The sequence below is a fragment of the Chrysemys picta genome, chromosome 5, assembly GCF_011386835.1.
Source record: "Chrysemys picta bellii isolate R12L10 chromosome 5, ASM1138683v2, whole genome shotgun sequence".
NCBI classification, from domain to species: domain Eukaryota; kingdom Metazoa; phylum Chordata; order Testudines; family Emydidae; genus Chrysemys; species Chrysemys picta.
Window position 1 is genome coordinate 99893796 of NC_088795.1, and position 22316 is coordinate 99916111.

At 39.6% G+C, this 22316-nt stretch overlaps 1 protein-coding gene across 10 annotated transcripts in view; it reads right to left on the bottom strand.

The window, feature by feature from the left end:
- Nucleotides 1–22316, bottom strand: part of WDR19 (WD repeat domain 19) — a 138106-nt gene that overhangs the window by 80314 nt on the left and 35476 nt on the right. For all 10 annotated transcript variants that reach the window (XM_065598145.1, XM_065598149.1, XM_005286352.5 and 7 more), the window contains 9 exons: nt 21715–21827; nt 20330–20503; nt 13908–13978; nt 11231–11403; nt 11026–11140; nt 10062–10168; nt 9456–9578; nt 4253–4402; nt 3356–3503 (listed from right to left, as the gene is read on the bottom strand). In XM_065598145.1, coding sequence (XP_065454217.1) covers nt 3356–3503; nt 4253–4402; nt 9456–9578; nt 10062–10168; nt 11026–11140; nt 11231–11403; nt 13908–13978; nt 20330–20503; nt 21715–21827 — 1174 coding nt within the window. The remainder of the gene's footprint in view (nt 1–3355; nt 3504–4252; nt 4403–9455; nt 9579–10061; nt 10169–11025; nt 11141–11230; nt 11404–13907; nt 13979–20329; nt 20504–21714; nt 21828–22316) is intronic.

A 22316-nucleotide genomic window follows, 5' to 3' on the forward strand; every position in this document is an offset into this window, starting at 1 on the left:
GAGACTTTGACCAGCAACTAACATGTTCCTATAAAAACTGCAGGGGAAGTGCTTTTGGGCACTCTGTCTAGGAGGAAAAGGGGAAGTAGGCAAAATAAATTGCTTCTCACAGAATAATAGGGACCCATAAAAAACAACTAATTACAACCTTGATGTCAAACACATGGATACCTGGGAGATGGTTTGGAATCTGGGGAAGCATGGGCTGTTATAGCAGGGACAAGGGAGAGACAAGAGAGAACATGGGTGGAAATCAAATCAGTATCTTACATGTGTATACTAAAGCAAGTAGAATGGGGTATAAGCAGGAAGAACCCTGTCTTAACCAGGAAATCTTCAATGATCTGAAACTCAAAAAAGAAAAAAAAAGAAAAAAAAAAGTGGAAACTAGGTCAAATTACAAAGCATGAATATAAACAAATAACAGGGACAAAATTAGAAAGGCCAAGGCACAAAATTAGATTAAACTAGCTAGAGACATAAAGGGTAACAAAAAACATTCTACAAATACATTAGTAGCAAGAGAAAGAACAAGATCAAGGTAGACCCATTTTCTCAATGAGGGAGGAAAAACAATAACAGAAAATGTGGAAATGGCAGACATGCTAAATGACTTTTTTGTTTCAGTTTTCACCAAAGAAATTTAGTAGCAACTGGACATCTAGCATAGTGAATGCCAGAGAAAATGAGGTAGGATCAGAGGTTAAAATAGGGAACGAACAAGTTAAAAATTAGTTAGACAAGTTAGAGATCTTCAAGTCACCAGGGCCTGATGAAATACATCCTTGAATTCTCAAGGAGCTGACTGAGCAGATAATCTGAGCCATTAGCATTTATCTTCTAAAAGTCATGAAAGATGGGAGAGATTCCAGAGGACTGGAAAAAGGGCAAATACAGTGCCAATCTATAAACAGAGAAATAACGACAACCTGGGGAATTACAGACCAGTCAGCTTAACTTCTGTACCTGGAAAGATAATGGAGCAAATAATTAAGCAATTAATTTGCAAACACTTAGAAAATAATAAGGTGATAAGTAACCATCAACATGAATTTGTCAAGAACAAATTGTGGCAAACCAACCTAATAGCTTCCTATGACAGGGTAATAAGCCTTGCAGATATGGGGGAAGTGGTATTTCTTGACTTTAGTAAGGCTTTTGATACCATCTCACATGACCTCATAAAAAAACTAGGGAAATACTACCTAGATGAAGCTATTATAAGATGGGTGCATAACTGGTTGGAAAACCATACCCAGAGAGTAATCAGTGGTTCAGTGTCAAGCTGGAAGGGCATAATGAGTGGGGTCCCACGGGGATCGGTTCTGGGTCTGGTTCTGTTCAGTATCTTCATCAATGATTTAGATAATGGCATAGAGAGTATACTTATAAAATTTGCGGATGATACCAAGCTGGGAGAGTTTGCAAGTGCTTTGGAGGATAGGATTAAAATTAAAAATGAACTGGACAAACTGGATAAATGGTCTGAAGTAAATAAGATGAAATTCAATAAGGACAAATGAAAAGTATTCCACTTATGAAGGAACAATCAGTTGCACTCACATAAAATGGGAAATGACTGCCTAGGAAGGAGTATTGCAGAAAGTAATCTGGGGGTCATAGTGGATCACAAGCTAAATATTAGTCAACAATATCACACTGTTGCAAAAAAAGCAAACATCATTCTGAGGTGTATTAGCTGGAGTGTGGTAAGGAAGACAAAAAGTAATTCTTCCACCCTACTCAGTACTGATTAGGTCTCAACTGGAGTACTGTGTCCAGTTTTGGGCATCACATTTCAGGAAAGATGTGAACAAATTGGAGAAAGTCCACAGAAGAGCAACAAAAATGATTAAAGGTCTAGAAAACATGATGTATGAGGGAAGATTGAAAAAATTGGGTTGTTTAGTCTGTAGAAGGGAAGACTGAGAAGGGACATGATAACAGTTTTCAAGTACATAAAAGATTGTTAAAAGGAGGAGGGAGAAAAATTGCTCTCCTTAACCTCGGAGGATAGGACAGGAAGCAATGGGCTTAAACTGCAGTAAGGGCAGTTTAGATTGTACATTAGGAAAAACTTCCTAACTGTCAGAGTAGTTAAGCACTGGAATAAATTACCCAAGGAGGCTGTGGAATCTCCATCACTGGAGATTTTTAAGATCAGGTTATACAAGCACCTGTCAGGGATGGTCTAGATAATACTTAGTCCTGCCATGAGTACAGGGGACTGGACTAGATGACCTCAAGAGGTCGTTTCCAGTCCTACGATTCTATGATGTGGCCTTCTCCCAAGCAGTAGAGGCAGGGTTGATGTTCATTGGTGACTGAGAAGGAATGCAAGGCAGAAGGTGTAGATTTTAAAGCCTGGGATCTTCGGCATAGTGCAGTACCCATGTATGGATATGGGTGGGTGGAAGTTTATCAAAAAACAAACCCACAAACTATCTCTTCTACTCTAAATTACTCATCTATCTAAAAACAGAAAGAAAAAAAAGAGAGTGAAAAATCAGTAAAAAACTAACTATATACAACTTTGTTCTTTTGAAAGTGGGTCACATGCAGGAAGACACTAATAGTTCCAACCCAGACCATGTTGCAATGAGAAGGAACTGGAGATGTGGTTGGTCTGCCCCACTCTTTATCACCTTAGATGAAACCAGGTGATGAGTCAGGGCACATGCACGGACTAACAGACACTACTTTCAAATTCTCCAACACACTATTACTGAAAAATTGCTTACTTTCTCATTTTTACCATATAATGATAAAATACATCAATTGGAATATAAATATTGTACTTACATTTCAGTGTATTGCAGAGCAGTATCAACAAGTCATTTTATGACATTTTAGTTTGTACTGGCGTCACTAATGCTTTTAATGTAGCCAGTTGTAAAATTAGGCAAATATCTAGATGAGTTGATGTACCCCTGGAAGATCTCCGAGTACCCCCAGGAGTACACGGTACCCTTGGTTGAGAACCACTGCACTAGATGACCTAGATTAAAATTCTGGTTAAAACTGAACATGAATTTTGTGATCCTGTTCCCAGCAGACATTTCTCACAAATATTCAACACAACTGGCAGGCTAAAGGCCATGGACTAGAGTAGTAGGAAATCTGCAGGTTAGAATTGAAATGCCTTGTGGGAGCCATGTGGAGAAACTTGCACAGTGTCTGCCTGCTCTGTGGCTGGCAATATTTGCCAGTAGCAGTACTATTATTCACATGCAGCAAATTCACATGAAAATACAAATTAAAAGGCAATATTTAATATTATTGTGTAACATGTTCTAACTTTAATTGCCATGAAATGTCAGATAGCTAATAAGATTAACTCAAGTATTTACAGTACCTTGTATGGTATCCTTATGGAAGACATAAGTATATACTTTATCATCATCGTAAGCAGCAAATACACCTTTATCTATTGGCCAATTTTCCCACAGAATGCCTTTAATGGTTGGTGGAAAATTTGGGATCTCATGAACACCATCATTTACCTACAAAAAAAAGTAATGTAAAATTATTTAGTAAGCAGAAAGCCAATGAGACACACTGAATAGTGTGATCAGTTCTGGTCACCCATCTCAAAAAAAGATGTAAAAGTGCTCCAGAAATGGGCGATGAAAATTATTGAGGACATGAAAAGACTTTCATATGCGTTGAAACTGGGAATAGTAGAATTATTTAGTTTAGAGAGGAGATGAATAACGAAAATAATGAATGTTACTAAGAAGTAAATTGGGTTCTCCTATTTGCCTTTCTTATAATACAAGAACTAGGGGACACAGTGAAATACATTTATAACACACATTTGCCTGTGGAATTCTCTGCTAAAGGTGTTGAGTCCAAGAGCATAACAGGCTTAAAATATGAGACATGAATACGGATAATCAGAAAATACACAGTAACATTAGAAAAGAGAAAGTAATTATAAACAGATATAAACAGTACGTAAACCAACTGTCTGGGGTTAAGAAGAAATTTTGCCCATGGGCAAGCTTGGTCTGATCTGGTGTGGCGGTTATATGTCCCTATATTATCACTAGGCTATTCCCTCTGCCACCTCACTTTTTTTCTTGGCAAATCAGTCCAACTGGCACCATACATAAAACACACACCCTACAGTAGAAATAACTTACAGAGAACTTACTGGCACCATACATAAAACACACACCCTACAGTAGAAATAACTTACAGAGAACTCTGTTTGTAAGTAAAGTGGAATGAATGTACTGAATTTACTTACTGGGCAATACACAAAGCCATCACTTTTGTCATCAATGAAAACCAATCTGGTTCCATTGGGGTCTGGATAGATTTTTCTCACACTGACAGGATGCCGATATTCATTCACGTATTTCCAGTCTTCAATGTAGAAATAGTGAATAACACCTGTCTAATAATAAATAATAGAACAATCAGCATACTGGTACTACACAAGTAACTATAATGTAAACAATGTTGAGGTAATTCTTTTTGATGGAGTCACTCCAATGTTACTCCATTTTGGTTTGTCCTATGTTCAAGTGCTAAGTGTGAGGAGTATTTAAGGAAGAGCATTTTCAGTCTCTTTGGCCTTCTTTTCCCATTGGCAGCTGCTCTGGGGGAGATGGCAGGAGAATCTAGGGCGTTTTTTGAGGCAACCTTGATTCCTGTGTGACTATGTTCTCCCGGTTGCCAAAAAGAGGCAAAAGTACTCTTCAATATACTCTGCTAGAACAGAAGAGCAGAAAAAACACGATCTCTGGTCTCGTGGCTGAGCATTTTCCCCCACACAATGCAGCCCTGTAGCAAAGGAAAGCTGCAAAATCAACTCAAAGAAATTTACCTCCTCCCAAATATTTAGAATTTTGAGCCGAATTGATTAAAAACCATCTAGAAGTGGAATATGGGTTTAGAAAAAGTTTTGGAGAAAAAATGGGAGATTTCCCTATGCCTGTGGTCTGCAGACGAAGGTCTGCTACATTCTACACAGTTCTGGAAGCAGGGAGAATTCGATGGCTCTCTAGAGCAGGGTTTCTCAAACTTCATTGCACCGTGACCCCCTTCTGACAACAACAATTATTACACAATCCTAAGAAGGGGGATCAAAGCCTGAGCCCCACCACCCCAGGCTAGGGGGCCAAAGCCCAAGTCCTGCCATCCTGGCGGGTGCCAAAGCTTGAGGGCTTCAGCCCTGGGAGGTGGGGCTCAGATTTTGCCTTTAGCCCCAGCAAGTCTAACACCAGCCCACGTGACCCCTTTAAAATGGGGTCCTGACCCACTCTGGGGTCCCAACCCACAGTTTGAGAAATGCTGCTCTAGAGAAAAGGACCTAGCATGTAGTATCCAGAACTATCAAATTTGTCTCTGTCTCCAAATAGCAAGTGTGACACTCTTAGAATCTGTGCACCTACCTTAGACAAAAAAGTGAATTAATTAGTTATTTAATTAATGCTATATTTTAATATGGAGAAATCTTTTAGGGATTCTTTTCATTTTCCTCTTATATGTACAGAAGATATTTTTAAAATCATATAAAATAGCCAATTGTAAAACTCTTACACACCCGATTGTTCAGCTGTGAATTCAGTATCTTATATTAAATCAGTAACATCTTAAAAAAATAATTTTAAAAAATGAAATAACCAAACAGCCCAATAATTAATTTCAAAAATCACTAATGAACTTTTAACTATGTTACTAAGCCAATGATGGTGTTGGAGACTGAAACACTACCTTTCCTTTGGAAACCCAGCATATCATCTTATGCAGAGTAATTAAGGGCTCAATCCTTTGAAGTACTTTGTGCCCTGAACTTCCATTGAAATCAGTAGCAGTGGAACGTATTCAAAACCCCACAGGAAGTGATCATCACTTCAAAGGTTTGAGCCCATGGGATATTGAAGCTCTAACATCTCACTCAAAGGTCTTTTACAGGGCAACAGAATGTGCTACTGAACCATTAACTGGCCAAAAGGTTGTACATTTTCAAAACTTTTTCTTTGATAAAATGAACAAGAAAATTATTTACTTTGTGGTTTACAGTGGAAATAATATCACTACTATAAAATAAAGGGACAGAAGCTCTTCTGACAGTTTTAAAATGTACTAACAACTGTGCATGATCTTCTAAAGAAAACAATTCATACAAGTGCCAGACAATTTTTTTTCTACTGCTTGTAATTTCTCTCATCTCTCTGCCTGATCATCTTGGTAATTCTAGTTTAGCTTCAGTTCAAAAACTTACATTAAAAATTGTGAGGAAGTTGTGGGTTGTGCCAACACATCCTTTGGTTTTCATATACCTGATGCCAGCCCAGATAATGATGTGTGGCTGTTTATCATCACTTCATTCATTTTCCAAGGTGCTTCTTCTGTTCCTTACACTCCACCAATGATGTCAGCCTTGACACACTGTATGTCCACTAACAAACAACTTTCTCAGAACTCCATTTCACATCACTCCCAATATATGAAATGTATTTCATGAGCTTGTCCTCAAAGCCACCACCCTCTCTTCATTCAAATCCCTCTGATACAAGAGATTTTTCAGCTGCTCTATTCTGTGTAAGGAATAAGGCATTAAGAACATTGCCCTGCCATCACTAGCTGAAGAATTGAAATTAAACTTATTTAAATTAGTAAAAATTGGAGTCTTGACAGTGAATCCTAATGTTAAGATGCATATAAATGTGTAACTGTTTATTGTTATACGGGTTTAATAACTAAGGCTTGGTCTACACTACCCCCCCTAATTCGAACTAAGGTACGCAACTTCAGCTACGTGAATAACGTAGCTGAAGTTCGAAGTACCTTATTTCGAATTAGTTGAAACTTACCTTGGTCCACACTCGGCAGGCAGGCTCCCCCGTCGACTCCGCGGTACTCCTCTCGGCGAGCTGGAGTACCGCAGTCGACGGCGAGCACTTCCGGGTTCGACTTATCGCGTCCAGACTAGACGCGATAAGTCGAACCCAGAAGTTCGATTTCCAGCCGTCGAACTTGCCGGTAAGTGTAGCCAAGGCCTAAGAAAGACAGTTTTAAGAGGTTACAGCCAGGGATAACAAGATGGTGGTCGCAGGTAATCACAGCCAGAGAAACTAAAAGGGTGGTCTTGGAGTAATTTGGCCTATAGCAAACAGGCAGTCTGAGGTGAGATAAAGATCACTCCAAAACTTGAAGGGAGGGGCCAGTTGAGCATGGCACAGGTTTTCAACCAGGTCCAGCATTAATTGACAGATGAACTTAGCAGCTGTGATTGGTTTATAAGAACGGACCAATCAGAGTAGGCTTAAAGATGACTGGAGGAAAGGTATGCTAACAAGAAGGACTGAGGCAGTAACCAATCAGAATAGGCCAAGAAGTGTGTATAAGGCAGAAACTGAGAAGCTTGAGTGTGTGTGTTTGTCATTCTCAGAGACCGTTGGAGTGCGAGAGCAGAAGGAAGAGAGTTTGTCAGCAGGAAAAGCCAGAAGAAGCAGGAAGAGAGCTGAAATCACTAAAAAAGGGAAGAATAGGGCTAGGGGTTTGTTGTGGCAGACCAAGCAATCACACAGAGGTGTAATGTCAACAGACCCAGGTTATCAGGAGGTGGGACTGAACATGGGACCTCTGGAGCTTAGTGCATGATCCTCTACTGCATGAGCTAAAAGCCATCTGGCTGCTAGCTAAGGCTGTAGAGCAGACTCATTTTATCTCTCTCTCTAAGTGGCCTCGGTGCCACTAGATGGGACAAAACACCACACCCAGGAGGTGTGTCGGTTACAGAGGCAGTAGCAGAGAAGCAATGACAGGAGCAGCAGCTAAGAAGTAGCTGTGACAGAACAGAAGGACCATTTGACAGATCTGAGGGAAAGAAGACTGCAGAGAAGTAAGCATGACGACCAGGGTATAAGAAGAAAATAGGATATATGAGTCTGTATGCCTGAGATACTAAAGTTGGATGTTTGTGTATATATGTTTGTTACTATGTATACAGTTTTAATATTTAAGTAAGAACTTGCTGTCAGCATCCTACATGTGACTGATCACTGCAAGTAGAATGTAACCACTTAAATATATTTCTGGTTGCATGATACACCTCTACCCCCATATAATGCGACCCGATATAACACGAATTCGGATAGAACGCGGTAAAGCAGTGCTCCGGGGGGCAGGGCTGCGCACTCCGGCAGATCAAAGCAAGTTCGATATAATGTGGTTTCACATATAACGCGGTAAGATTTTTTGGCTCCCGAGGACAGCGTTATATCGGGGTAGAGGTGTACTACGGTATTGGGTACTTTGATGTGCATACTTTTGCTAATAGAATTTGTGTTTATTTCTTGATATATGCTTTTAAGATTTATTGTTATCAGAGAACACTGATACATTAAATAAAGAATATTTTCGTTTTCAAAGCTTACTGCCTGAGTGTCAATCCTTGGAGCAGAAGGCTGTATCGGTGTACTCTCAAAGGTCAACAGAATTAGTCTGTTCTGGGGAGTTTTCCAAAGCTCAGAGGGAAAAACCTCTGGTAAAACCCTGACAATTCCTCTAGGGCGGGTCACCTCCTTTCACCTACTAAAACCAGACAAATTGATGATTGATTTACTGATATAGGCAAGCCATTGTGGAGAGTCCTGAGTCTGATTTTTGGGGGCAACACCTTGTGAAGACACACTTCTAAAGCAATGTCTACAAGAAACTCTCTTTTTAATAGTACAAGGTTGAGGGGCAACTCTAGATATACAGACAATTTACAAACAAAGCCAAACAAACTAAAAATCATTTTATAGGTTAGGATGTGGCTAATCATTACTTTGGTAACATAAGAATAGCCCTACCGGGTCAGACCAAAGGTCCATCTAGCCCAGTATCCTGTCTTCCGACAGTGGCCAGTGCCAGGTGCCCCAGAGGGCACCCTTTAATCCCTCCAGTTTGTATGTCTTTTTAGACTGTGAGCTGTTGGAGGCAGGATCTGTGCCTTTATGTTTGTAAAGGGGATGGGATGTGGTGGATGCTACTCCTATGCAGTTGTCACATAATAGTTCCTCATAATCTAGGTTATCTTTTTCCTTCAGGTCTGTAAGGTTCCTAGCACAATGGGGCCCTAATCGTTGATAGATGCCCCTGGGCACCACTGTAATACAAATAAATAATATTAAATTCAATATCAGTTTTGCCAATGACTTCAATAAAAGCAGGACTTGGTCTTCAGTTACGAAGCTGGGCATCAATCAAAACCAACTGAACCACTGTAATGTGCCAGTGCAACTGCATCACATACAGGCCTAAATAATTAAGGAAGCTGGCTGAAATTTTGTTTCTATTTGCCTAAAATATAGCTTGCATACAAAGTAAGTCTTGGTACACTGCATATCAGAACCATACACTTTATGCCTATTGTATGAAGAGAAATAGTCCAAGTAATCAAAAACAGAAACTTATTGAATCTAAGAAGAACTTGAGACAAGCAATATACTTACATCTGTACCATAGATGAGGAAATCACCAGTAAGAGCATGGCACAAGATTCGACATTTATCATCCACCGCTGGGAAAAGTCGAGTCTCTCGTTCTTCCTGAGCATCCAAACCTTCACCTTCTATCTAAAGCATAAGGAATAACCAAAACTGAAACCACCACCACCACCAGCAAGATATTAATGAATTTTGTCTGTATGAAGCAGACACTAAGGCACCACCCTAGCTGTTATAACTAGCTCAGATTTGCCCTTTCATATGTACCATTTACAAACCACTAGCTGCTCCCCTAAGACCCCATACAGAACTTTCAAAGAAAGCTTGTTAAACACCTCATAAGCTAGCACTTTCTTCTCATCCACTGCCACTTCAAGACAGAATGTACACTTCTGCAAGCCACCTGTAACTCAGTTGTTCTCATGTTTGCTACTAAAATAATTTTTGGAAGGTTTTTAACTCTTACCTCGGTTAGTTACATCTCCTCACCCACTCAGCACCTAACTTCCACTCAGACCAATCTTACTACCATTAGGACTCAATTTCTTCCTCAGTCTATTGCCACCTCAATTCAGCTGGCCTTTCAGAGTTCAAAATCTTCTGTATACTTACCATATGCAACTGGACTTTACCCTCAAAGAGTGCAGCAGCATAGTCAGAATTAAGATATATACTGGTTACTGTCCCCAGATACTCCATGTCTTTAAGCTTTTTTACACCTACAGAATTTAAAGGGGAAGGGAGGGGGGGGAAAAAGATAAATTATGCATGGTCCATTTTCTGTTCTTCTTACCTACCTGAGTAATTCATAATAATCTAAGAGGGCAGGAGAGTAAAAGGTGAAGAAGTAGGAGGAACGCTTGACAGAAACATGGGAGACTATGAGAAAGCAGCTGCATCCTTATGTTACTAAGGGTTAAAAGGGACCCTCTTTCCCCAACGAAACCTCACAAACCTACGGTTAGTCCATCTAGGACTAATGCTGGACTTTTTTCCCTTTAGAGTGATCTTTTTATTCATAAAAGATTTTGAATTGACAAGTACTGAGACTTAAGTCTGTTGCCTAAAAAAAAACAGGTATAGCACAAGCTTTTCTACTCTGCCCCACCAATCCAGCTAAACTCTGGATGGAACACCTATAGGAATTTGAGAATAGTTTAGTCTCCATGTTTATGCAGTCTTGGCCTCTCTGCTAGGACTGCCAATATGGACTGAGACCATCTACTAATTTTACATAAGCCAAACAACCTTCAGTTGGTAGTGACTTTCAGGCAACAACAGCATGAGCTGCGTTTGACCTGATGACAAAGAATGAAAGGCTTCATTCAACCCTGGAAATCATGAATTTTTGTTCTAATTGCCTCCACAATGTCTTGTTTGTACTAATCCAAATTCTGGGAATCCAATGTGCAGTCCTGAATTTTGGTGTCCCATCAGATTATACAATAACAACACCTTGCACTAAGTAGGATATTAGAAGAGTTAAACAAAACGCCTGTTTTATAAAATGGACATATATTTAGCAGATAATGGATGATAAGATACTTTAAAATAAGAGAACTACAGTCATACTTACTATTCTCTCCAAGTACATAAAACCAAGCACGATTATTCATTCCTACAGCCAAATGATAAAGACCTACTGCAACAAAGTTTGGCTCCACTTCAACAGAAACTGTGATTGGTAGCTCCTATAAGAAAATCACACCAAATTTTCTCATTGTTACTACTTATTTAAAAGTTACATCTAAATTAAGTGAAAAATTAATAGGCTAGCATACTGCTTCAACATGATTGGCCACAGTAACTTCAAGAAGAGAAGTGAGGTACGCAATCCGTGTACCGCAAGCATCTCCAAGGATTGGAAGCTTTGTCAAGAAGACGTGGAGTGAGCCTCTTTGTGTAGACACTGCCAACAACTGCCCATCATCTGTCCAAGCCAGGTGATCTAGACCTAAAATATTGAGAAGCTTTTACAAGAACAACAAAAATAGCTACTTGGTTGTCAGTAAAATCCACAAACAATTCTATTGTTTTTAAAATGCAACCATGTCAAGGTTTCATTACTTAACAATATTTTTTCTAGGGTTGTCAATTAATCGCAGTTAACTCACGCAATTAACTAAAAGAAAATTAATCACAATTAAAAAAATTAATCGCGATTAATCACAGTTTTAATTGCACTATTAAACAATAGAATACGAATTGAAATTTATTAAACATTTTGTATGTTTTTCTACATTTTCATATATATTGTATTCTGTCTTGTAACTGAAATCAAAGTGTATATTATTCTTGATTACAAATATTTGCAGTGTAAAAGATAAGCAAAAGAAATAATAAAAAGCAACAGAGAGTCCTGTGGCACCTTTAAGACTAACAGATATATTGGAGCATAAGCTTTCGTGGGTGAATACCCACTTCGTTAGATGTCTTAAAGGTGCCACAGGATTCTCTATTGCTTTTTACAGATCCAGACTAACACGGCTACCCCTCTGATAAAATAAATAGTATTTTTCAATTCACCTCATACAAAGTACTGTGTCATGAAAGCGCAATTTACAAATGTAGATTTTTTTTGTTACATCACTGCATCCAAACACAAAACAATGTAAAACTTCCAAGCCTACAAGTCCACTCAGTCCTACTTCTTATTCAGCCAATCGCTAAGACAAACAAGTTTGTTTACATTTATAGGAGATAATGCTTCCCTCTTCTCATTTACAATGTCACCAGAAAGTGAGAGCAGGCATTTGTATGGCACTTTTGTAGCCGGCATTGCAAGGTATTTACGTGCCAGATATGCTAACCATTCGTATGCCCTTTCATGCTTTGGCCACCATTCCAGAGGACACGCTTCCATGCAGATGATGCTTGTTAAAAAAATAATGTGTTAATTAAATTTGTGACTGAACTCCTTGGGGAAGAATTGTATGTCTCCTGTTCTGTTTTACTCACATTCTGCCACGTATTTCATGTTGTAGCAGTCTTGGATGATGACCTAGCACATGTTCATTTTAACAACACTTTCACAGCAGATTTGACAAAATGCAAAGAAGGTACCAATGTGAGATTTCTAAGGATAGATACAGCACTTGATCCAAGGATTAAGAATCTGAAGTGCCTTCCAAAATCTAAAAGGGACGAGGTGTGGAGAATGCTTTCAGATGTCTTAAAGGAACAACATTCCGATGTGGAAACTACAGAACCCGAACCACCAAAAAAGAAAATGAACCTTCTGCTGGTGTCATCTGACTCAGATGATGAAAATGAACATGTGTCGGTCTGCTCTGCTTTAGATCATTATCGAGCAGAACTCGTCACCAGCATGGACACATGTCTTCTGGAATGGTAGTTGAAACATGAAGGGACAGCTGAATCTTTAGCATATCTGGCATGTAAATATCTTGTGACGCCTGTTACAACAATGCCATGCAAATGCCTGTTCTCACTTTCAGGTGACATTGTAAACAAGACGTGGGCAGCATTATCTCCTGCAAATTGTAACCAAACTTGTTTGTCTGAGCGATTGGCTGAAGTAGGACTGAGTGGGCTTGTAGGTTCTAAAGTTTTACATTGTTTTGTTTTTGAATGCAGTTATTTTTTGTACATAATTCTACATTTGTAAGTTCAACTTTCACGATAAAGAGATTGCAATACAGTATTTGTATTAGGTGAATTGAAATATACTATTTCTTTTGTTTTTTACAGTGTAAATATCTGCAATCAAAAATATAAAATGAACATTGTACACTTTGTATTCTGTGTTGTAATTGAAATCAATATATTTGAAAATTTAGAAAACATCCAAAAATATTTAAATAAATGGTATTCTATTATTGCTTAACAGTGTGATTAATTGCATGATTAATTTTTTTAATTGCTTGACAGTCCTAATTTTTTCACACCCTTTGTACTTAAGTATAAAAACCTATGTAGAATGGAACAGAAATAGTTTATCATCACAGACCATAACCTGCTAATTAGGTCTTAATTTCATAGTGAATTTTATCGAAATTCACAATAAATGAATCCAATATTGAAATAGGAGGTAACAGTGGCAGGGACTCCTGCTCCAGAGATATACATACTCTTAGCACAAGAACATGCCACTCAGAAAAGCAAAACGGGAAAAAATAAACACACTATTATTTTAGTAATTTGAATATACCATGCTATGGATTCAAAAATACTGGACAATCAACTGTTTTGAAAAACAGGATCTCTATGTGTTTTGTAAAAAAAACAAAACAAAAACAAAACACCCCGAAAGCTACGTTAAATACCCAGTTTGGCAAACAGACCACCTCATAATACATACACATTGGAAAGGAGGGAGTTAACAATAGTCTATATTTAGACAGCTTTTCAATAAATATTCTTCTCTGTACATTCCCTCTTGTAAACATATTAATGTAAACAAAATTCTGTTTTACGGCTTTGGAAACTTTATCATACCTTTATTTTCATCATCCAGGTTTATTATAGCATACATTTCTTTCAGTTCTGACAGGTCATGAATCTTAATGCTAAAACAAAATATAAACAGTCACTACCTTTACTAGTACTATCATCCTAACCATCATGAACTGAAAGTAGTTAGTGAAGAGAGATAAGCTCATTATGGAGAAAAAAGGGAGAATGCAAAGTGCAAACTACAAATATGTAGTTTTTGAAAAAACAGACACTGTCAACCTAGACGTTATATACTTTAAATTAATTTTTACTTGGCTTCCTATACACTCTCTCTCTCTCTCACACACACACACACACACACGAGAAATATTAAACTGAAATAATTTCCCAAATCAAATGTGTCTGACTCCTTGTATGCATTTTAGTTTTTGCACTGAACACTGAGGCTGGTTGCATAGACGTCATGTTATTTATATGATCATAGAGTGCTCTTCCTGGACACTGGGAGAATGCCAGACTGATCCATCCTCTCATGGGACAAAAATATTGAGAAATGGAAGAGAAACTTCTCCGTTCAGGACTTCAAGGATGGGAAAATAACACTACCCTTTCACATGTGGCTCTGTCATGATACACTCATGTGCACACATAGAAGCACCTGATGGGCTAACACTGAATCATGGACCTAAGCAACTCGTCCCTGGGCCACAAACACTAACATCAGTTAAAAGTTGCTAGATTCAGAGCGCAGGAGCATGAAGTCTTTGTGTTGCTACTGCCCTGTGGAACTTTCCTACCCTGCTGCACCACTTGCTTAACCCTATTCTGGAGGGATTATCCCTAAGTAAATTACCTTACAATAACTGGAATCCTTCAAGATGTGCTGTCCATATATATTCTACTCTTGGTGAGCATGTACCCCATGTGCTTGATATTGGCTCTTTTTGCCAGCTGTATCTTCTGGACAGGGACGGATTAAGACCTTTAGAGGCCCTAAGCACTGAAAAGATTATGGTGCCCCCCATATGTAATTCAAAATAAAAACAATACTATATCATAAAATAAAATTTTAATTTTCGAAATGACATAAAACTTACATGTATGCTGAAATTAAAATAGCTTCTTTCTAGATTTTCTGATTGCAAAATTCTGGATAAGTTCATCGAAGCTGACTCGATGAAGCATGTCTGCTTCCATACACAATAAGGAAAGTGAATCAAGTCTGTCCTGACACATTGTTGTTCTCTGAGGGTTTTTTATTCTTTTCAGCTGAGAAAAAGAGCGTTCTGCAGAGCAGTTAGTAATCGATGTTAGAAAAATACGTAGTGCGATCTCTACATTTGGAAATACACATTGTATTCCGTCTTTCTATATGGCATATTTGTTCTGTTCTAAAAGCTACTTCTGCATTCCTTGATAACGCCCTGATATGTTGGCAGCGTTGTCATAAGATTGACCTCTGCACTTTGAGAAATCTATTTTGCAAACTTGGCACAGATAATGCAGTACTTGATTTGCCATTTCTTCACCAGTGTGGCTTTTCAAATTGAGGAATGTTATAAATCGTTCAACTGGTTTTCCATCTGTGGGAGACACATATCTTAGTACAATACTCAATTGATCAATATGTGAAAGATCAGGTGTAGAGTCGACAGATAAACTGAAGTACCCAGCAGTACTTATTTCATCCATAATAGCTGAATGAACTTTGTCACTCATTAGACCAATGAGTTCATCACATATTGTCTTGGATAAGTATGATGGGTTACCTTTGCTAGCATTCCCATATTTTGAGATATGGCCTGCTAAAAATGGGTCAAACTGAGCCACAAGCACCAACAAACCCAAGAAATTTCAATTCTGCAATGATCCAAATGTGTCAGACCACGTTCAGCTAATGTTTGAACAACAGCTATAACACGCTGCAAGACATGTTGCCAGTATTCACGCTCCCCTTTAATTTGTTCTTCCAATTTTTGTGTCAATCCAAAGCCCTGGCTTCGATTTAAATATGTCAACACTGAATCTCTGTGAGTAGTGCTATTTTCATGTTGTTCAATTAAAACAGTATTCCGCCAGTCACTAAATCCATCTGCAGCAAACCAGGATGTTGAAGGTTTATATGCAAAAAGTTTGCAAACAAAACAGTACACAGACCCTGTTGATGGTGAATATAGTAGCCATTCTTGAGTGTATTTCTCTTTCTATTCGCTTTCATGCCGAAAAATATTTTTTGTGGACAATATCTTGTTTGTTTGCCATTGGTAAAAGTCCGACGTGATTTCTCAAATGGCCCAGTGTGGTGTTGACAGTCATTTGGTCCAGGATCTATCCAGTAAGCTACATCATCAGTACTGAAATCAACCCACATACCAGGATCTTTTCTCCTATTATTTACAGCATGATCAGGTTCAGTCTCTGACACAGCCACATCTTCTAGAACAATGTCTGTTTTACCACCAAGAGTAGGATGATCAGTTACAGTCTCTGATTTCCTTGCATTATTTCTATTTATCTATGTTAGTAGGATGCCCCCCTGGTTTAGGTGGGGATAAGTAATGAAAAGAGAACAGAAAAAAGGGGGAAGAGTGTGTAGTGGAGTGTAAAGAAGTCTAACAAAGTTCTGATTTTTCTCATGATGACTACTTCAATGCTTTTTTTGAAATATCGAATATCAAATTTGAAAAAAAAAACTCTTTTTTTTTGGTGCCCTCTGCTTTGCTGGTGCCCTAAGCACGTGCTTAGTCTGACTATTGGGTAATCCAGCCCTGGTTCTGGGGCCACACATGTTCCTTAAGTGTCCACATGCTCCAGGACTGAGGGCACAATGGGCAGTGTGTGCCCAACTGCCACTTAGTTCCTTTGCCATCACAGACTCCAGGTGTTATAGGATTCCATAGTAGCAGGGAAGGAGGGAAGGTTGTGGAATATATATGGACAACATATGTCAAAGAACGCCATTTACTGTAAGTAACTTTTCTTTCTTTGAGTGCTTGTCTACATATATTCGACTCTTGGTGACTCACAAGCAGTTGCAGCACTGTTCTGCCAAAAGAAGCATCAGATTTCAATGCTTCCACAAGGTAATGGAAGTATGAACTGTATAAGTATGAACTGAACCCCACGTAGCTTCCCTGCAGATGTCTGGAATGGATATAGTTTGCAAAGAAGCTGCAGAGGCTGCCTGGGCCCTGTAGAAAGAGCCTTAATCTCAGCTGGAGGATATAAACTAGCTAGCTCATTACAGCCCTAATACATTACAGCCCGATATTCTGAGCTTGTATCACTTGACTCTTCATTCTGTCAGCAAATGCTATCTTGTGGAAACTCTGAAAGTTCTGGACCTTTCCAAAAAAAGATCCTACAAACATCATGGACTGCAAGCTGAGAAATCCTAGGTCCCTGGGAAGATGTAGGAGAGGAGGTTTTACTCTGGATGGTGGTGCAGAAGTGTGGTGCCTCATATGATGAAGACCTCAGGTGTTTCAAAAGGGCCATAATGGAACATTACATGGAAAAGGTCCTGGGGGCCAGAGAGAAGGGGACCAGGGCATATGTCTACTCCCATACCCCCTATATGATACAGGCATGAATGAAGCCCTTGACTCTCTTTCAGACGTATAAGGATCAAATGAGGGGGTCCTTGGTGAATATGTAGGGGATCCCTCCCTGTTGTGTTGGGAATTTGATGAGAAGCAAGAGCACTCCAGATCTAAGTGGGAGGCTGCTGAAGCTAGTGTCCTAGGTTGCAACATTAACCTGCATTGAGCAGACCACCCAGTACTGACATTGTCATTCTGGTGGGGAAATTTAGCTCTGTGTAAAATTCTGGCTCATCAGGATATGAATATCCTTTGATACAGCATGCTTCTTCACTATGGAGAAAGATGGTGCCTAACCTCGGTGTGGGGATGGATAGCACCAGGGTGGATTGTGCTGACATGTCCAGGGCTAAAGTACTCGGTGTCGAAGGAAACAGTACCAAAGAGACTGGTATCAAAAAGGGTTGGTGCAGCAAGAGTTGGTGGCGGAGCACTTGGTTTTGAAGTAGCCCCGATGCTCTGGTCTCACAGAGGCAGCTAGTTTTGATTCTTGAGATGGTGCTAGAGTTCTGGTAACTTGCCCCCTCAGAGTTCCAGAGCTACTCAACTCAGACGAAGGAGTCTCTTTAGATTGGGAGTGGAGAAGGAACTTGGACCTCTTTTTACTAGGAATTCCCAGCAGGGATCTGCCCCTGCTCTTCCCAAAGGAGCGATGCTCCTTTTTCTCCAAGGTTCTGACCTTTTCAGTTCTACCCACATCCATAGCTGGGACAGTCTTAGAAGATGGGGCCCACAAACTAGAGTAATTGAAACTCATATAGGCTAGACTGAAAGCAAACCTGCCTGGGGAAGGAGGGGGTTCTCCCCATCCTGGATCAGAGGCAGGCTGCATAGAGCAGTCAAATAAAAACAGATTAAGGTGTGCCTCTCTTGCCTTCAAAGTTCTTTTAGAAAAAGGACTTGCATTTATCAGGGATGTGACCTTCCCCAACCAAAAACGCATATGGGATATCCATCATTAACTGATCACGGCACCTCACAAGAGGAGCAATACATAAAGCCAGGCAACTTCAGATGAGACCTAAGCCTTGGTATTAGGAAGAAGCTCCTGATAAGAGAGAAAATGAAAAGAAAACAAGGAAGTAAACTACCAAACCTTGCCAACAGGCAAACTATCCTAACTAACAATAATATAGACAACAATCCACAAAAAGTTGATGAAAATTGTGTCAAGACACTAGGGAGCTATATCTCACAGATATGGGCAATGGTGAAGGAACTGAGTGGCACTAGGGCCTGCAAAACCCGTAATGCCTTTGGTATGTGAGCAGAATGACACTCACAGCGCCTGTGCAGCCCCAATGGACACTGCTGGCCAAAAGACTCCAATCTTGAGTGCCTGGGATGTATATGCATCAACAGTGGAATATATATGGACAGGCACTGAAGAAGAATGAGAGGATCACATTCAGTCTCCATATCCATTCAAACCCTGGCCTTTCTGTTGAGATTGCCAGTAAGGGTTCCAATTAGTAACAAATGTGGTGGTGGTTTTGGTGAGTCAGATCCTCATCTACTAGAGACTGGACTCATTTTAATTAAGCTACGGAATAACCACCATGTGGAAACAACTGAATATGAAAGTGGGATGGATTTAAACTAGTGATCTAGAGTTGAAAGACTCAACAGCTTAGTACTCAGCTCTTTATACCCTCTGATGGTTGATGCTATAGTGCTGTGTCTTTGGATTCCAACTGTTGTGCCCTTTAGTTTTTGCATAATGTGAATGGCATGCATTACCACTCTGGTTTCAAGACATTGATCAAGGAAGCGCTCTCTGCCAAAGACTGATATCCTTGTGCCACCTGGATGGCAGGTCTAGTTTTATTATTTGCTTTACAGTAGCCATTGCTGAGGCCCCAACCATGATTAGCTTAGTTAGAATATAAACTCTAGCCGGCAGGGGCCACCATTTTGGGGTCCATCCAGCTAATGCCTAACATAATGCAACCCTGAACTCTGGGTCAGAGGTCTTTAGGTGCTACTGTAGTACAAATAATAAATATTTATAATCAGGACTCCGTTGTGCTAGGTGTTGTACAAATACATAGTAAAAGACATGCAGACAATTAATCTGTCTGTTTGCTCACAGTGTGAAAATCCAACTCTCACTTTAGGCCCATCATAGAAATTGAGATTATCTTCTTGTCTATTTCTGAGATAAAACTCTTCAAGGATGGTGGCATGGTCTCTCAGTTGAGGGTCCCAGCCTTTGAAAACTGTTCCAGGCAGTGGTTTGCCCAAGCCAGAGTTTGTTTAGCTTCAGAGCAGGATGCATGCATTTTAGCTTGTTCTAAAGAAGTCAAGTTTTAGACATCAAACAAACGGAGGGACTGTCTACACACAGTATTTGTACCACTATACTGGTTTAAAAATAGACACAGTTAAAATAGTACAACCTCCCCCCTCATGTGGGCCCAGTTATACAGTTGATATAACAGTCCTCACATCAATATAACTTATTTCTGTAAATTCAGCTATACTGATATAAACACCTTTATACTGAATAATTGCATCCACACTTTTAACTATGTTGGTTTCTAAACAGATATACCGTTATGCTGTTACAAAAATGGTGTGCAGATCAACCCTTATTATCCCATAAATGGGTTAAATTTTCTCAATAGCACATGAAGTGGATTAGATGAACAATTCCTACTACTGCTAACAGGCATTCTGTGTCTAATCTGTAGCACACAATAATGAAAGTATGTCACTAACACTTTTGTATTCAAGTATCACATTAGCCAATACAAAATAAACAAGATATCAAAAGTTAGAACAACGAAGAAAATAAATAATAGTGTTTGCTTTAAGACACTTGCTATTTCAGACATTTTATAAACAAATATGATCACTTACCAGTTGTCTCCACATGATGCAGCTTTGTTTAGTGATTGTGATATTGCAATGCTGGTTAGGTTATCCTTATGATTGCGAGCTTGAAAAACCTCTTGACCAATCTCACGAATGTGTGTAGAAATAACAACAAAGCACCCACGTGAGAAGCCAATCATGATGTAGCCATCACCATACCTATAGCAAAACCAACATTTAAAGAGAGAGATGGCTGGGCAGCCTGGCTGCATAAAAAGTAACGCAATATGAGAAAAAACTCCTGAGCAGGATGAAAGTCAGATTGCTGAAGAAAGAAAGACAGAAATGCATTGAGTCTTCCTACAACAGATATAAAAATACTTGTTGGTGAGAGCAGTGTCTAGATCTCTCCTCATTGAGGTCCTCACCATAGGAAAACAGCAGACAGGAGGCTCCAGGGAGCAGCTTGGCTAGGGGCGGCTCCAAGGCAGGGAAGGGGGGTGGGGCAGGAGCAGCAGTGGATGCAGACAGCAACAGAGCAGAGCAGCAGGGGGGAGGAGGGGCACCCCTGCTCCGGAGACACCCTCTTAGCCATTGCCCAGCCCACCCAACCCTAAGGCCAGCCCTGCTGGGTTTGGTACTAGTCAATATTTTCATTAATACTTGGATAATGGAGTGGAGAGTATGTTTACAAAATCATGAGGGCTGAGGAATGGGGTGGGGGCAGAGCAGGGGACATAGAGGAGCGGTGGCTGGGGCCAGAGCAGACCTGCGGCTGGAACTGGGATTGGGGCGGAGTGGAGCTGCAGCTGGGGCCGGAGCTGGGCTGGGAATGAAGCGGGGCTGGGTGGTGCTCCCTCCCCGCCCCCTGTGGGAACTGGCCCGGGCCCCACCATGCACTCCCTGAACATTCCTCCATGTCCCCCTAGAGGGGCATGCCCCACAGTTCGTGGACCACTGCTTTAGTCTGAAAGGAATATTGTATTAAAAAGATACTTTATAAACCCAAAAATCCTCATGTGATAATGGGATAATTACCAGAAATGAAAATAAATTAGAAAGATAAAAACCTCAGGTTTTTCTTGCAATATTAAGAAGTTAGTGCAGGGGTCGGCAACCTTTCAGAAGCGGTGTGCCGAGTCTTCATTTATTCACTCTAATTTAAGGTTTTGTGTGCCAGTAATACATTTTAGCATTTTTAGAAGGTCTTTCTATAAGTCCATAATATATAACTAAACTATTGTTTTTTGTAAAGTAAATAAGGTTTTTAAAATTTTTAAGATGCTTCATTTAAAATTAAATTAAAATGCAGAGCCCCCCCGACCGGTGGCCAGGACCCGGGCAGTGTGAGTGCCACTGAAAACCAGCTCATGTGCCGACTTCGGCATGCGTGCCATAGGTTGCCTACCCCTGAGTTAGTGCTTGCTCACCATCTATAGGTTACAATGTTGCCATAGCGTTGCTGGAATTCCAGATCAATTGGGTTATCAGGATCATTCAGATTAAAAAGAAACAATGTTTTCTTGCCAACCACCACGCTTACCTGCCAATTGACAAAGTGAAAAACACACCCAGTGAGAACGCCATTTTAAAATAAAAACACTACTGTTTTTACTAAAAGACGAAGCTTTTATCCTTCAGAATTCAGTTCAAGGTCTGGTTCCACTGGTCAAGTTATAACATAAAATCAAAGGATACTGCGTTTTTTAGGATGCAGAGAATTGTCATCCATAGAGTGCAGGGAAACAGTATCACAGCTCTGGTGGCTAATGTTAGTCAATGATATAAACAAAGCTTCTAAACAGATAACATTTCTAAACATAAAAAATATTTAATCATGTAATGAAATTTCCTTAAAAGCTATTCAAGTAATTTTAAAATGATTTCCTTAAAAATTATGAAGACATACAATTTAATATCTATCTAGATAAATGCTTTTTATTTGAGGAAATCCACAGAGATGATGGATTTTGTCTCAGTTTTCAATGCTCTCTTTTTGCATTCTCTGGCGACCAAATAAATAGCATTACTA